Below are 14,522 nucleotides of genomic sequence, written 5' to 3'. Positions count from 1 at the left end.
TGGAGGTTCTGTCGTGGTTTGGAGATGAATTTCAGCCAGTTGTGTTCAGAATCTTGTCAAAATTGCTGGAAATATGAACGTGGAAAAGTACGGTCAGATTTTCATCGTGTAATATCGTCTGGAAAGAGTCCGATTGATAACAGCTTCATTTTTTAGCAAGACCCCAAACATACTGTCAATGCAGCAAAAGCTTCCCTAGATAGAAAAACACACACTGGAAAACTACCAGTCATGAATTGGCCTCCCCAGAGCCCGGACCTCAACAATATTGAAGCAGTGTGGGATCATTTTGACAGAACAAAAGGCAGCCAACATCAAAAGGAGAGCTTTGAATGTCCTTCAGGAAGAAATATTCCTGAAGACTGCTTGAAGAAATGACACCAATGCTGCGTAAGAGTTCAGGCTGTGTTGAAGAATAAATGTGGTACCAAATATTGACTTTCAGGCTCGTTAGAACTGTACAAACTCTGGTGTTGCTTTATATACTGTATTTTCATGTATGTTTGCACATGTTTGCATATGCATATTCAATAAATACCTGCACGTATTTCCCATTATGAACCTGTCAAAATATAAAGAAGAGACATTTACGCAGTACTGTATATAAAGTCAGTTGTTGTGCAGAGATTCTTTTTCAAATTAAGATTTTTTTTAAATTAAGATTGTTCTCAAAACTTCAGCTGAAAGCAGAAAAGACTACAAAAAAACATACCTGTCTACACTTGACAGCTCCTCAGCCCTTCCTGCTCCACCTCTATCTTCAAACTGCTGACCCTGTCATCCTGCTCGCTATAGAATAATTCAGGATGTTGCACCTCCCCTGACTCCTTAATGGCATTTATTGCGAGCATTGTGATGGATACCCAAAAATAGAGCAGCAGTCAGAGCAGATTTAAATCAATATTATTATAAATTATAAAACTCATATGTAAAAATGTGATTTTTAACTAAAAGACTGACATCGTATTGCCGGAGGTGTGGGAGCAGCTGTGTTTGGTGAGGATTAATATCTATATGCAGTTAAATGATTGCTACAGAGTGAAACACATATAGTCTGTATTGCACCGCTTTGTGAGTCTTCAAAAAAGTCGAGATGACTCTGCTGCTAACAAAGGAAAATATTATAACACGAAAATAAAATAGAAAACAAATCACTAGACGAGAAGATTAATTTGAAGTCCCTTTCACTTTGTTAAACACTAGTTCTCTTCATTATTTTCTGAGGAAGCCTAATGCGTAACAATATATTCTTAATTTATATCCGTGCTTAATTTAAAGCTCTTCGTCATCTTTTATCTGCCACGAGACGGACAGCAGAAGCCGAGGACACGATTCAGTCAATTGTTAGGCAAATTTATGCTACATAACTCATTAAAATTCGTGTTTACCTGCTTTGTTTTTAAATATGGTAATTAAGGTTTCAGCCTTAATTGATTAATAATGGATTAATGACTTCCACCATACCTGACAAAACAAGAAATGTTAATGCCTCAACCTAGTCTTAAACTTTAGTAAATCTCTACATTTCTCTAAAGACAGTTTATATTTTTATACTGAAAGAGTGAAAAATAAAATATAAGCCATGTTTATGCCTACTGGATATTGATTTGATTTGCTTCCTGAATATTCCCGCCGTGCACATTACTGCAGTGATTAGTCCTCAAGAAGCTGCGAGCAACCTTTTTGAATATTGTGTACCAACAGAACATCCCACCAGCCACAATTACTTGAATGGGCATAAAATAATATATTAAAAAAAACAATGTTTTAAGGTTTTTGCTTTATTTTCTTGACTTGGGCTGTTCAGCAGGTGCAGTTTCATTGCAGGGTGTGCCTACTGTGGTTGCAACTTTTCAGGAGCTGCTCTCTGCCCTTGTTCCATCACCTGTAGTGGCTTGAAAAATGTATTGATTTTACCCCTGACCTCCTCTTGTCATTGTTAGCTGGAATTGAAAACACAGTCTTAGAATACAGAATTTATGTTTGGCAGTCACCGCTATCTTTTACCCTACAGTTTAAGGAAAGACCCTCAAAATAAATGACTGAGAAACATTCTTAGCCTAATGCTACATTAACATTGGTCATTTAAATACTCTAATCGTCAGTAGGTTAGCTTGCCATAAAACTTTGTGGCACATTAGCTTATTAACTGGCAGGCAGCATCACATCCATCAGATATCATGCATTCATGCCACACTGTTTTCCTAATATTTTTTATTGAAAGACTTCTCTAAATCTGAAGGTCATGCATATAAATTTTTTTGTGCAAGTAGAATCTCTTTTCACTATGGCACAGTTCACACTGGCACAGGCTTCTTGTGAATAGAAAACTCGAGATGTGTTTTTTATAAGTCACAGTAGCTCTAACCCACACCTCCAATCAAGCTTCATTGATTGAACCTCAGGTTTGTTAACTAGATTCCAATTAGCTTCTGCTGTTGTCATTAGCCCAGAGGTAAATGATGTATTCAGGAGGGACCTGAACAATAACTTGTGTGCTGTGCTGTTAGTTAAACTTGCTTGTGTTGGTTCATAATTGTAACTCCTAGCATTAGGACTGAGCAGCCTGAATGTTTTTTGCAATAGCATGTGTCATTAAATAGTGCATGTGGTTGCTATGAATGGGAGATACAAAAAAAAAAGATTTTGGTTTAATAAAACTGCGAATCATTGTCCAGTAAATTAATGACAGCCAAGTAATTTTTTATGCGTTCATGCCTGGAGATGGTTACACAGGCCCAGTGGGGTGTCTGGCCCAAAAAAACATTGTGGATAAACAGTGGTTATTAGAGGTGGGAATCACCATACATCCCACGATACGATATTATCACAATACTTAATGCACGATACGATATTATTGCGATTTTTTTTAAAATATCTGCGATATTCAGATTCTGTACATAAAGGTAAACTTTATCAGTATTCATTTTATCTAATATCAAAGTCTCGCACTCAGTCTTTCTCTCATTTCAGTCAGTTTTATTGTTGACAAACTGAATGGTTTGTATTACAGTCTAGTCCAACTTAACTGAATGCAACCATCTGGTACAATTATAGCTATTCTGAACTATGCAATTTATGAAAACCATGCAGCCCCTTCAGCAACTGAAGAATTTGAAAGTAAATTAAAACAAAATATAATTTTACATTAAATAAAAAAGTTTTAAACTTAATTAAAATAAAACATGTCTTAAATTAAAATAAGTAAACTGTCATGTTTATTGCTGCCAAAAAAAAGTTAAACACATTTGGACAGTGAAGGAATGTCAGGGTTCTTGCTCAGAAAAAGGAGCTGATCAACGTGCTCTGAAGTCAGAGCACAAAAACTTTTTTTGTAACAAAATATCGATTTCTGCTGTCCCTGTATCGATACATTATTAGCAAACAAAATATCACGATACTACACAGTATCGATTTTTTCCCCCACCCCTAGTGGTTATGTATATGTATTTCAGTGTGAGTGCTTTTGTGTGGATCCAACACTCTGTTGTGACCTTCGGTCAAAACACAGTCATAAATCCTCTAAAATACCTTTCTCTATGATTAAATGGTCCTCTGTTACTGTGAAGCCACTTAATGGATTTAAAAGTGAAGCCAACCAATCTTATACAGTTGGCAAAAGCAAAAACTTGGAGGGATTATCAACACATTTAATGCAAGTGATGCAATGGACGCAAGTCAGAATTTAATATTCCTGGCTCTTACTCTTGTTATCTCTATCAGATTATATTGTTATATAACAATATTATTATTCATTCTCTAATATATAAAAAACTTGAATAAATCGAAAAACTGAAAGACCTGTATGTATGTCTACAGATTAATGAGATTGCTTGTAATAAATAAAGTTGTGTGTTACAAGAAAAGAAAACATTGTAACAGATTAAAAGTTAACTTTATGCTATCGACCGTGGCCTGCTGTTACTAAAGCTGGCTGACCTTCTTGTCCCTTACAGAAATCCATCAGCATGGCTGTCTCTCTGTGTCTGCCTCTATCTACCTCTGCCTCTCAGTCTGTATCCCTAGCCCCATAGCTAAGAGATAGCAGCGTTGAATGAAGAACATTGCATGTTGTCGTGTGACACAAAAACTGTTCTTTGAGGCTCCTTGTAATCTCAGAAGTAAAGCCCACTGTGCCGTTTGAAGTGTAAATAAACTGTCAGCTGAATCTGATGAGGAACATGATATGTGTTTGGTACAATTCACAGGCCTTGTAAGTGCCTTTAGTATTCATGGTCTACAAACTGTGCACCACACTGGACATATGCTGACAGTCATTTTAAAGGAGTTACTTAGACTTGTCCTCAGGCAGTAGGGAGGGAATATAGCTTTATGTTTCTAGCTTTAATATCTACAACCCGTTGAAAGAGGTAGTTTTGGTTTTTCTTTCTCTTTTTTTTTGCACTGTGTAAATAAAAACCACCTCATTAAAAAAGTTCTGTGTGGCACACGCGGTTGATTTAAACAGTTTTTTCTAATGCATGCTAAATTGTTACATCCAGTTATAAGTATATGATGCATTAGATGAGCTTTCTGCTAAATTTCAACACAACCTTTACCTTCACGGGCCTCTTTAACTTCCTAGAAAATGGACACTGTGCTTGCAGACATGCACACTCACCCACATATATAATACTACTTGAACATTTCTCAAACACCAGCAGCAGTAATATCCAGAAAGAGGAATTTCCAGCAGTCTGCTCGTCTTTCATAAAGCCCAAACTGGGTTTCATCCTGGCATCCCTTCCACACCCTATTGCCACTAATGTCGTTAAGACGCCATGAAGAACTGATTTGGTACTGTGACTCACTTGCAGCTGTCTCCCATTTGACAGCTGGCAACATATTCTTTCACTCACAAACTGCAAAATTATTTCGCTGTTTTCACATTATGGTCGATGCCTCAGAGGCTGAATGCTCAGTTTTTTTTTTGGTTTGTAGGGTGATTTGCATAAACTTTTGTTTTGTAGGGAGAGACTGTTGAAGTGAAAATTTAAGCTAAGTGTAATCAGTGTATTCAGATATTTAATTCAGACTAAATAAGACACTGGTGTTTTGGCAACACGACAATAACAGTGTTTGCCCCCAGTTTGTTATTCGTCTAAATGCTATCCTAAATTTCTCCCTGCTTTGTTTTAGTAAAAGTAAGTAAGTAAAATTTATTTATATAGCACTTTTTTAAGACAAAACGCTGTTACAAAGTGCTTCACAAGAAAACATGTCAAACAAACAATATACTTTTTGGAAACAGAAGACAGGAGACAAAACACATTTCAACACTTTTGTGGATGGGAGATTTCACTTTCTGAATTTTATTCTTTCCAAATAAAACATGACAAACTATTTAGTGGTTGGTCATTCGTTGTCATGGAGCTCTCACACTTTTTTCCTCAATGTAGTCAGCCCAGGCTGCACCGTACATGCACGCTCTCATGCTGTATGCTCTCACAAGGTTTAAAACAACGTTTGCTTCAGCACTTTTCTTTCCCACAAGGACACCAGTGAGCTTAGACCAGCTCGGTCCTGCCCTTGAACATTTTCGATTATTTCAAGATATACACAAACACCTCCAAATGTTTTGGGGGGTTTTCAGCTGCTAGCTGAATAACAATGAGTTCACCTAGACCTTGTGTTGCACTGCTATAGCATTTAAACGCAGGCATTCCTTATTGCTTGCAATCTGTGACCGGTAGCTGACACAGTTAAGGTTTGGATATAATTTGGCTCCCGCTCACGTTGGAGGAAAATTCAGTGTAAAGTTAAGCAGTGCATATCCTAACCCACAAGATTGTATTCATATTAGAACATAAACATAAACATATTAAAGTATCAGCATGCTTCCTAATAGCTGCCTGCACTCAATTAAATTGTAAGATATGCGTACTTCCCTTTTTACCCCCACCCACCCCCTGTATCTTCTTCTTCCTCCCCCTAGTGAGAGCTTAATTATCTTTTCTCTATCTGTACATCTTTCTGAGGTGTGTGTGTGTGTGTGTGTGTGTGTGTGTGTGTGTGTGTGTGTGTGTGTGTGTGTGTGTGTGTGTGTGTGTGTGTGTGTGTGGTGCACGACTCTATTTGTATGCATGTCTGGGATTGTGATGTGAATGTGTGTGTACTAACACATTGCTCCTCTGCTTGATATCCAGCTCACTCCTGCAAGCAGCCGCGGAGCCCAGCCAACGCTGACGTCATGGGTCTAGACCTGCCTTCGTACGGCTACACCCTGGTGTACACCTGTCAGCCAGGTTATTTCCTCTCCGGAGGTTCAGAGCACCGTGTCTGCCGCTCCGACGGCAGCTGGACTGGCAAGGTGCCCGTGTGCAGAGGTACGTGGCTGGCAAAGGTCTGCGGGGGGCAAATGATTGAAAAAGTGGTAAGAAGGGAAAGAGTTGGAGTTAAAGATAAATCATCCAAAACGATAACGAGGTGCGTTCTGTGAGCCTATCGTATAACTGCCAGCAAGTTTCTCAAAGTTTCATCAATGTTAGCGTTAGAGCATAGCCACCACAGGTTTTAGCAAAAGAGGGAAAAGTACAATGCAGGCAGTATGTTACAGCTGAGTGCTATTTGTTTTGGAAACATCCTCCAGCTGTTAGACCCTGCTGCGTATCACAATATCTTTGTGACAGATATATTTATGTTCTTTTCAGCCGGTTCCAAATCGCATGAGAAAACTGTCAAACATATACTGGGAACACCAAGCCCTAAAATAAACGGTGAGTATTGAACTGTACGAGCTTTCCATTTAATACATGCAGAAGTCGACAATCCTGTACTGCATCTGCCGTTTGATAGGCTCGGCATTAACTGCTGCACAGAAACATTTTGTTTCTTAAACAGCAGGAAAAAATCATCTCCGTACAACCAACGCTCGCCCTTTTTCATTGTATGCACTCTGCATAGTGTGAGCAATGTTTATCTTCATCAGATCACATAAATAATAATTATGTATTGCCTCTTGCACAAAACCTAGTGTTGTAGCGTAGTATTGCAGGTTATAGGTTCCGCCGTAGAGGAGAATTATTAAAATGATGAAAATTATTGGTGTAGAGCGTGGTGCATATTTGTCCGTGGCTATATTACAAATACAGCAGGTTTCCTTTTTCCATTTCAATATATGCCTCTTTCAGAGTCATTTAGAGCAAATAATTACTGCAAAACAAGATTTAAATCCAATTTGTTCCAGGCAAAATTAACAGGTCATAATAGGGAGCGATATTCGCATAATATACGTACGACGCGTTTCATCTGTAATAGAAAATGGTGCAGCATGGTAATTACTTGTAAAACTGTACCACAATACATGCATGTAAATTTATGCTGTAATTATGATGAAAATATACTAAAGTCTCTGAATTTGCCTTGAGCATCGAAGAGCACTGTAACGCATTAAAGAAAAAAATTTAAATGTGTTCGTTTAGAATATGCTAATAGAAATTGTAATTAATTGGTGATGCATATGTGGTTCAAACATGAAGCTTTCCAACATGAAGCTTCCTCCCGGAATGAAATCTGTATTTTTACTGCCAGGTTCTTTCCAGACCTTTAGGACAGCCTTCATCCTTGCCAAATGGACTGGTACTTATTTAGTACTTTTCTATTCTTACTGAGCACTAAAGCTCTTTACTATTATGTTTTTCTGTCAGCTTCAACTGTACTTGAACTGTTATTCAGCAGATTCTGATATGCTAACATAATGTAAGATTGTTAACATGGTATCTGTATTGTAGGCACCATCACTGTGTCCATGTTAGATATAAGCACGTAGCATATACCAACATATCACTGTAAAACTAAAGAGGCTGCTTCAAATGTTGTCAGTAAAGCCTGTACATATCAAGGCTGTATCATCAAGGCTTGTGTTATCAATACTAAATACTTTGGCTAGGTAAGCTGTTCATATTTACTCAGGAAGCCTAAATTGAAATTTTAAAAAATAAGTAAAGTAGAGTGCATTAAGACATTTAAACACAGAAGAAAATCTGTCCAGGGGTCTGTGCAAAACACAAAAAAGAGGTTTCTGTTTTATTTTTTAGCATTTTCAATTCTCATCTTTACACAAATTAAGTGACCACCATTGACCCAAGCTACCAAGTCCCACTTCTTCAGTAATTACTAGGTTATTATTCAGACCAAGATTAATGTTTTTTCCTGCTATTAACTACAAAGCGTCACCTTTCTGCGTTCTTGCAGGCTAGAAGAAGTTTTTCCACTGCATAATATTAAAAGTTTCTGCCGATTTCACAGAGCAAGCCTACAGTTATCGCTTTAAAATTGTATTTAATTATCACTGGCTGAGATTGTCAAAGCATATAAGGAACTTGATATTCAAATTGAATGACGAGATTGTTATCAGCTGTCTGTTATGTTGATTCCACGCCGTTTCTAATTACCCTTTTGCAGCGTTGGAGTCGGCTTGAATTACAACCATGATGTTGACTTGATGTTTAAAATATACGTGTTTGAACCAGTAGTTCCCCAGGAGTTAATTTGATGTAATTTTTTTTAATGACAAAATGTTTTGACATTACTTAGCGAGGTTTCATTTTCCCACAGTTCCCGATGACGTCTTTGCACCTGATTTCATCTGGAAGGGTTCATATGATTACAAGGGCCAAAAGCAGCCAATGACTTTAACAGTCGCCAGCTTTAATGCCACAACGGGAAAAGTCAATGTAACTTTAAGAGACAGTAGCATGGAGTTTCTGCTCTCTGGTGAGTCATCAATAAATCATCTGTCTTCTACATCCTCCCCCCTAACCGCCCCTCAACAAATCTGTGTGTCACTTCCATTTATTTTGAGGATGCCTCATGTCAATCAGTCAATCACCAAATGATCTCATGCATGAGAGTGGAAATTAACTATTGGCACTAAAGACGGATGTATCAGTCTGCAGCGAGTGACTGACTAACTGCCCACTCAAGAGTCACTCGTCTCCTCCCCTCCTCCCCCAGCTGTTTCTTCTTTTCTCACCTCTTCTTTTCTTCTCCGGCTTTTCTTCATTTTCCCCGCTCGCTTCTCTCTGCTTTTATCATTCTGCCACACTCATTGCCTCATCTCTTTACTCGCATCATTTCTCTTCTTGTCCTTACCTTGTAGGAGTCTACAAACGCCAGGAGGCACGGCTAATGCTCCTGCTGTACCAGATGAGAGCAGTGGCCCACAGCTCCTTGAGCAGGATTACTGATGAGACCTGGGCAATGGACGGATTTGTGAGTGTAAACAGGAATTTGAATCACACGGGAAGTAATCTTTGGAGAACAAAAAGCAGGCGCTGCAGCTGTAATTTATTTTATTAAGTCTGTCAGACAGATAGAATGACGAGAGAAATGGGCTATAACTAGTTGGAAGCCAAAAATAAGCCTCCCCTGGACTTAATGAAACCGCTGTGTCCTTATTGTTTGCTGTGATCCTACTTAAGAGCGCCAAGAGATATAAAAAAAATCATAACATATGAGAAAAGAATGTCCTCACAAGCAGAATAGTAATTTCTCGGCTTACTGTGTGTTACCGCTGGTGCATGTTTACACTGGCTCAACCTCAGATGCATCAGGCGCGGTGTACAAACCATTTCGCTGCACCTACACTGACAATTTGCTGAATAAGCTCAGACGTACACCTGAGATCTAAGGGACCCGGAACAACTGCAGAATCATTTTGGTTGTTAAATTTGAAGTTCTTTTTCTAAAATAAACTTCAAGGTCCACTTAATAACAGCCACTGACAGGCTGCACACCGCCGAGCTATTGATAGCATAGCTCACAGCTTCTGCAGAAGAGTTTCGGAGAAACAAGGGTGTTATTTTTGAATGTAGCACGACAGAATCTGTCGGCTGTCGTGCTAAATACGGTATAGCAGAGGTTTTTGATGACGCGTAGAACAGATGTGTCACAGATTTTATTTGTGCAGATGAAACAAAGCACTGTTTTTCAAGACCTCCGTTATGCATTTCTGCCAGGTTTCAGCTGAGCCTGAGGGCGGTAGCTATGTGTTCCAAGGCTTCATACAGAGTAAAGACTACGGACAGTTTGGGCTACAGCGACTTGGTATGCATTTTTTTCCCCTTCCAATACAGTAATCCTCATTGCCATCTGTCACACATCCATCTAATCATTTTCCATTTTTAATAACATGTTGTGTATGATTAATTTGCATGAATTTTCAAACTTTACTGTGGAATATCTGTGTAGGTTCTCAGTCATCCAGGTCATGGTAGTCTTAAGAGCTTGTTTAAGTTTTTTGAAAATGTTTCACCTCAAAATCAAGAGTCTAATTCAGTCCCAGGTATTTAAACCTTAGCGGGGGGTTGTTGCTTGTCACTTTCCTTCGTGACAGGCTAAATTTGTCTCGATATCTGAGCTGAAGAGGTTGGAGAAGGACACTTAACTCCAGCACACATGCACCAAAGACACTTTTAAAGGCATTCATGTAAAGTATTATTTAAAAAAAACTCAACTACTACCTGAGATACTATATGAATAATATGGCTGTTATACTATTATACTGGCAGCATTCATACACTTAAAGTGCCTTACTCCTCGTACCTGCTTTCAGCCACCTCTTACCTCAACCATACAGCGAGCAGCAGATTATCCACTCCACCATCATTGCCCTTCACTTGTGTGTGCTCTACATTAACGCTGCCATCATCATATGATGGTCTCCAGGAGATTATAGCAGTCACAGTGATCATCATCAGTATGATCATTATGGATATCATCTGGCTGCTGTGTCTCCAACTCCAGCTTTATGATTTTCATCATCGTCGTCATTACCACCAACAGATATGTATCATTCTGGTTTTTTGTCTCTCTATTTTGTTCTTTGCATTTTTTTTTCCAATGCATATCCTGCATACAGTCTCTGTTTTTCATTTCCTCTGGTTAAATGTTGCGTTTGCCATGTCGCAGGTTTGAGCGTGAGAGAGAACATTACGCTCACCGACCCTGAAACCAACGGCTCCACCAACAGCAGTTCTGTCGCTGTCGCCATCCTCGTGCCTTTCTTTGCTCTCATCTTTGCAGGCCTCGGTTTCTATCTCTACAAGCAGCGGTACGTAGTGGACCCTGGTTTCTGCCACACTAGCTGCCGTAGTGGACATCTCTTTGGTTCCCACATGTGAAAGAATGTAGAGTCTGTGTTCCCAGGTTGAGCTTTAGTAATTTACTACACACTTGATGTCAAAGTTATAGACTCCCAGATATTTCTAGATGTCTTCACATTTGCAGCCAGTAGTGGATGGTACACAGCGGCCCACTTCCAGAGTCTGCTTTATCGCAGTAAAGTTCCTCACTCAATACAGTAACTTACTTGTGAGAGACTCCAAAGCCTGATGCAATATTAGTCAACGTATTACCATCTAAAGTGTATTACACAGCAGCATGCTTTAGGTTTTTTAATGAGAATGGCTTTCATACAAAGCGTAATTTGCTATATGTTCACACGTGTAAGTAATGCACAGGGTGTGTATTGTGTGCAGATGGAAGGATTTCCCCTTAATTTAAACGGAATAGCTCTCAGAGCATAGCATGCACATTTTGCACTCATGCAAATTTTGCACTCATTATGTTACCTACCAGAGAAATGGCACAGGGCACCTCTGACTGCTCTTTTCAACAGTAATTACAATTCAGTCTCATTTACCAGCTACAGCAGTCCGGACCAAGATAATGGAAAAGTGTTTATATGTTTGGAAGGATGGTAGATAATTGGCTTACTATGTCTAACTAATATGCACCCTTCCATCCTTTTTTTTTTTTCTCCCCAGGAAAACAGATAAAGCGCAGTACACAGGATGCTCTGTCCACGAGAACAACAATGGACAGGCCACTTTTGAGAATCCCATGTATAACACGAACACGAAAGCTGCTGAGGGGAAAGTTGTCCGCTTTGACCCCAATCTCAACACCATCTGCACCATGGTTTGATGTCTATTGAGTATCAGAAAAAGGACCGGAGAAAACGACCTCTCCGGGTTTGTTTCACGTGACTATATATAGACATATTTATATATTTCCCAGTTTCTAAAGTCACCGAATTGCTCAGAAACATAAAGCACACTTTCAGCAACACTTTAAGGTGGTTGCGATCGATCGTATACACAAAGTAAAAGATGAAAGAGTGAGGACGAGTAGGTACCGCACCTATTCAGATTTTCCCCTAGTCTGGTGAAGAGAAGTGTTTTTTTGCACTCTGTGAGTGTTGGCTTTATAAATAAAAGAGCCTGCGGCATATAGATAAAATAGAGTATTTTATACTCTGTAGTATAAATATAGAGGGGTTATTTCGTAATACCAAATGAAAAATTTAATGTTTTCTGTTACAACAAAAAAGAAAAAGAAAAAACTAAACAAAAAAACAAAACAGCCCCGATCTACGCTGTTTTGTTTGCTTTCGTCTTAGTCTTACATCATCCTGATGAGAATTATTTTTCTGTCATGGAGGTGAGGAGCCTCTCAACTGTGAGTTGATCAATCTAATCTGTTTTCTGTTTTCCAAGCAGCGGGGTGTGTAAGCGCAGATGAAGTGGTAGAAGAGAAACAGGCTCTCTTTGAATAGCGTCAATGCTGAAGTCTGTTCAAAGTTATATGGTCAATTATACCTCTTAATTGGGTGGTACCTCCTACTGAGGAAATGTATGGCCAGGGATTTAATTACTGAGGTGCAGCACACTTTTCCGAGTGCCACTGGCAAGGCTTAGGCTTCTGACGACAACAGAGTGCATTTTCTTCACCAGAGATATATTTAGCATTAGTATTTATTGATGTTTGCAATGAATTTGTTTTTGACTGAAATGTTCGCACAGTTTGACAAGGCCAACCGTTCTGTACTTGTCAGTGAATCGGTGATTTTGGGACTTATTAAACTGGTAGCTAGGTTTTCCACTGATGGTTTTTGCCTCTCAGAAAAACTTTGTGCCCCAAATGAGCCAAATCTGGAGTGAAGTAACCCCTGGCCTTGAGCCTGTATATATCAAGAATTTCAAAGTAGGAGTTGCTTGCCTAATTAGTTCAGGTTTTCTTAAAAAACAAGGTCAAGAATAACTACACTGCACAGAACATACAACTGGCCAGGTTTCCCAGAAGTTCATTTAAGCCTGGAAGTCAGTAAATTCCGCAATGATATTTGAGTGGGCAGCCTGAGCCTTTTATTATGTTAATCAATATTTTGACAGCCTTATGTTAGAGTAACTCTTAAAAACAAAATAAGCGCAACTACCCCATCATCTCTAATTTTCAGAGCGGTGTGTGTTCTACAATTCTTTTGGGAAACCGTGCCTTAGTCAGTATATTCTTTATTCATACTCCTACTCTAAGACACTTGATGAATACACGGCCTTGGCCTGTTTTATTAACACTGAAACAATTTTTTTTTGAAACCATCAGCTTCTGCCAACAAATGTACAGTATACACAAGAATTTGCACACTTAAACATGAACCACCATTCATTTTAAACTCCCATCCAAGACCAGTTATGTTTTAAATATTTTTAAAAAAGTATAGAATTTGACACTGTCATCACATTTCTACATCATTGCAGTGCCTTGAATACTGTATGGGCATGTGTTTTTTAAGAAAGACATTACATATATTGTATTAGTAAAACTGCACACTGGTGTAATTTATCTGCACAGTTTGCAATGATTTAGCAGAGTGATGTCAGAGGGTTTATCTGTGACGAGGCATCAAAAAGCAGCTCATAGTTTCATAACTGTGCATGTTGGCAAAAAGTGATCCAGTATAGCAATTGCTGCTATAGTACTTTGTACCACTACGTTGACTCCTGTCATTGCTATTCCATTTTGTACATTTATACAGTTTTGATACTTGATGGCATTCTTTGGCAAGATGTCTTGTGTTATCGATATGTACTATATTTTGCAAGTTTCACATTTCTTATGGATGAAAAAAAATAATAAATGCATCTGGTCAAAACAGTATACGGTCAGTCTTACACCCAGAGACTCCGGAGTAGAGTAGAATGCTTTTAAATGTACCACACAGTTGTTATCCCGTTCAAAAACCTGTGAATAAGAACATGTACATATAACAAAACTTTTGTAAAGAGATATATTTTTTATGCAATTAAAGCATTTGTAAGTTATTGAATATGTTGTGTAAAATTTCACATGTAAATGTCATGTAAGATCAAAAAAATTTGTATTTTTTCTTTATCAGCAATGTATAAATCGTTAATTTATATATAAAATATAAAATAATGAACATGTGTTGATGATTCTTATTTCTGATTTGCTTGGTTCTGTTAAACTGCAGTTTATTTGCTTTGTAAAGAAAGTTTTAATAAGCACACTTCCTGATTCAATAGGAAGTAAGGAGGTAAGTAACAGCCAGGTGTTGCTAGTCAAATACACTTGATGAATTGGTTACCTGGAAGTGTGAGCACCTCTATAAAAGCGCAAACTTTGGTAATTTGTTGGACTGGAGCATTCAGGTTTGTGTATTAAAACAATGCCAGGAGTGGATTTCATCTTTCATCAGACCATGCAATGCTCAGAAAAAC

The 14,522-nt window shown here is 38.4% G+C and overlaps 1 protein-coding gene across 10 annotated transcripts in view; it reads left to right on the top strand.

Moving 5' to 3' along the window:
- LOC146658663 (CUB and sushi domain-containing protein 3-like) overlaps positions 1 to 14,189 on the top strand; it is a 257,048-nt gene extending 242,859 nt beyond the window's left edge. For 5 of the 10 annotated variants that reach the window (XM_085422376.1, XM_085422377.1, XM_085422375.1 and 2 more), the window contains 6 exons: positions 6,147 to 6,326; positions 6,651 to 6,716; positions 8,557 to 8,715; positions 9,101 to 9,213; positions 9,960 to 10,047; positions 10,556 to 11,048. In XM_085422376.1, the coding sequence (XP_085278502.1) occupies positions 6,147 to 6,326; positions 6,651 to 6,716; positions 8,557 to 8,715; positions 9,101 to 9,213; positions 9,960 to 10,047; positions 10,556 to 10,917 (968 nt within the window). In that variant the 3' untranslated portion in view covers positions 10,918 to 11,048. The other 5 variants (XM_085422379.1, XM_085422378.1, XR_014913740.1 and 2 more) reach the window with 4 other exon arrangements.
- Positions 14,190 to 14,522: the final 333 nt, after the last annotated feature.

Source organism: Rhamphochromis longiceps, linkage group LG11, assembly GCF_057381845.1.
Source record: "Rhamphochromis longiceps isolate RC_006_pf linkage group LG11, R_longiceps_female_GT1.1, whole genome shotgun sequence".
NCBI lineage: Eukaryota > Metazoa > Chordata > Actinopteri > Cichliformes > Cichlidae > Rhamphochromis > Rhamphochromis longiceps.
Note: the sequence above shows the minus strand (reverse complement) of the source record. Positions and strands in the feature narration are given on the sequence as shown.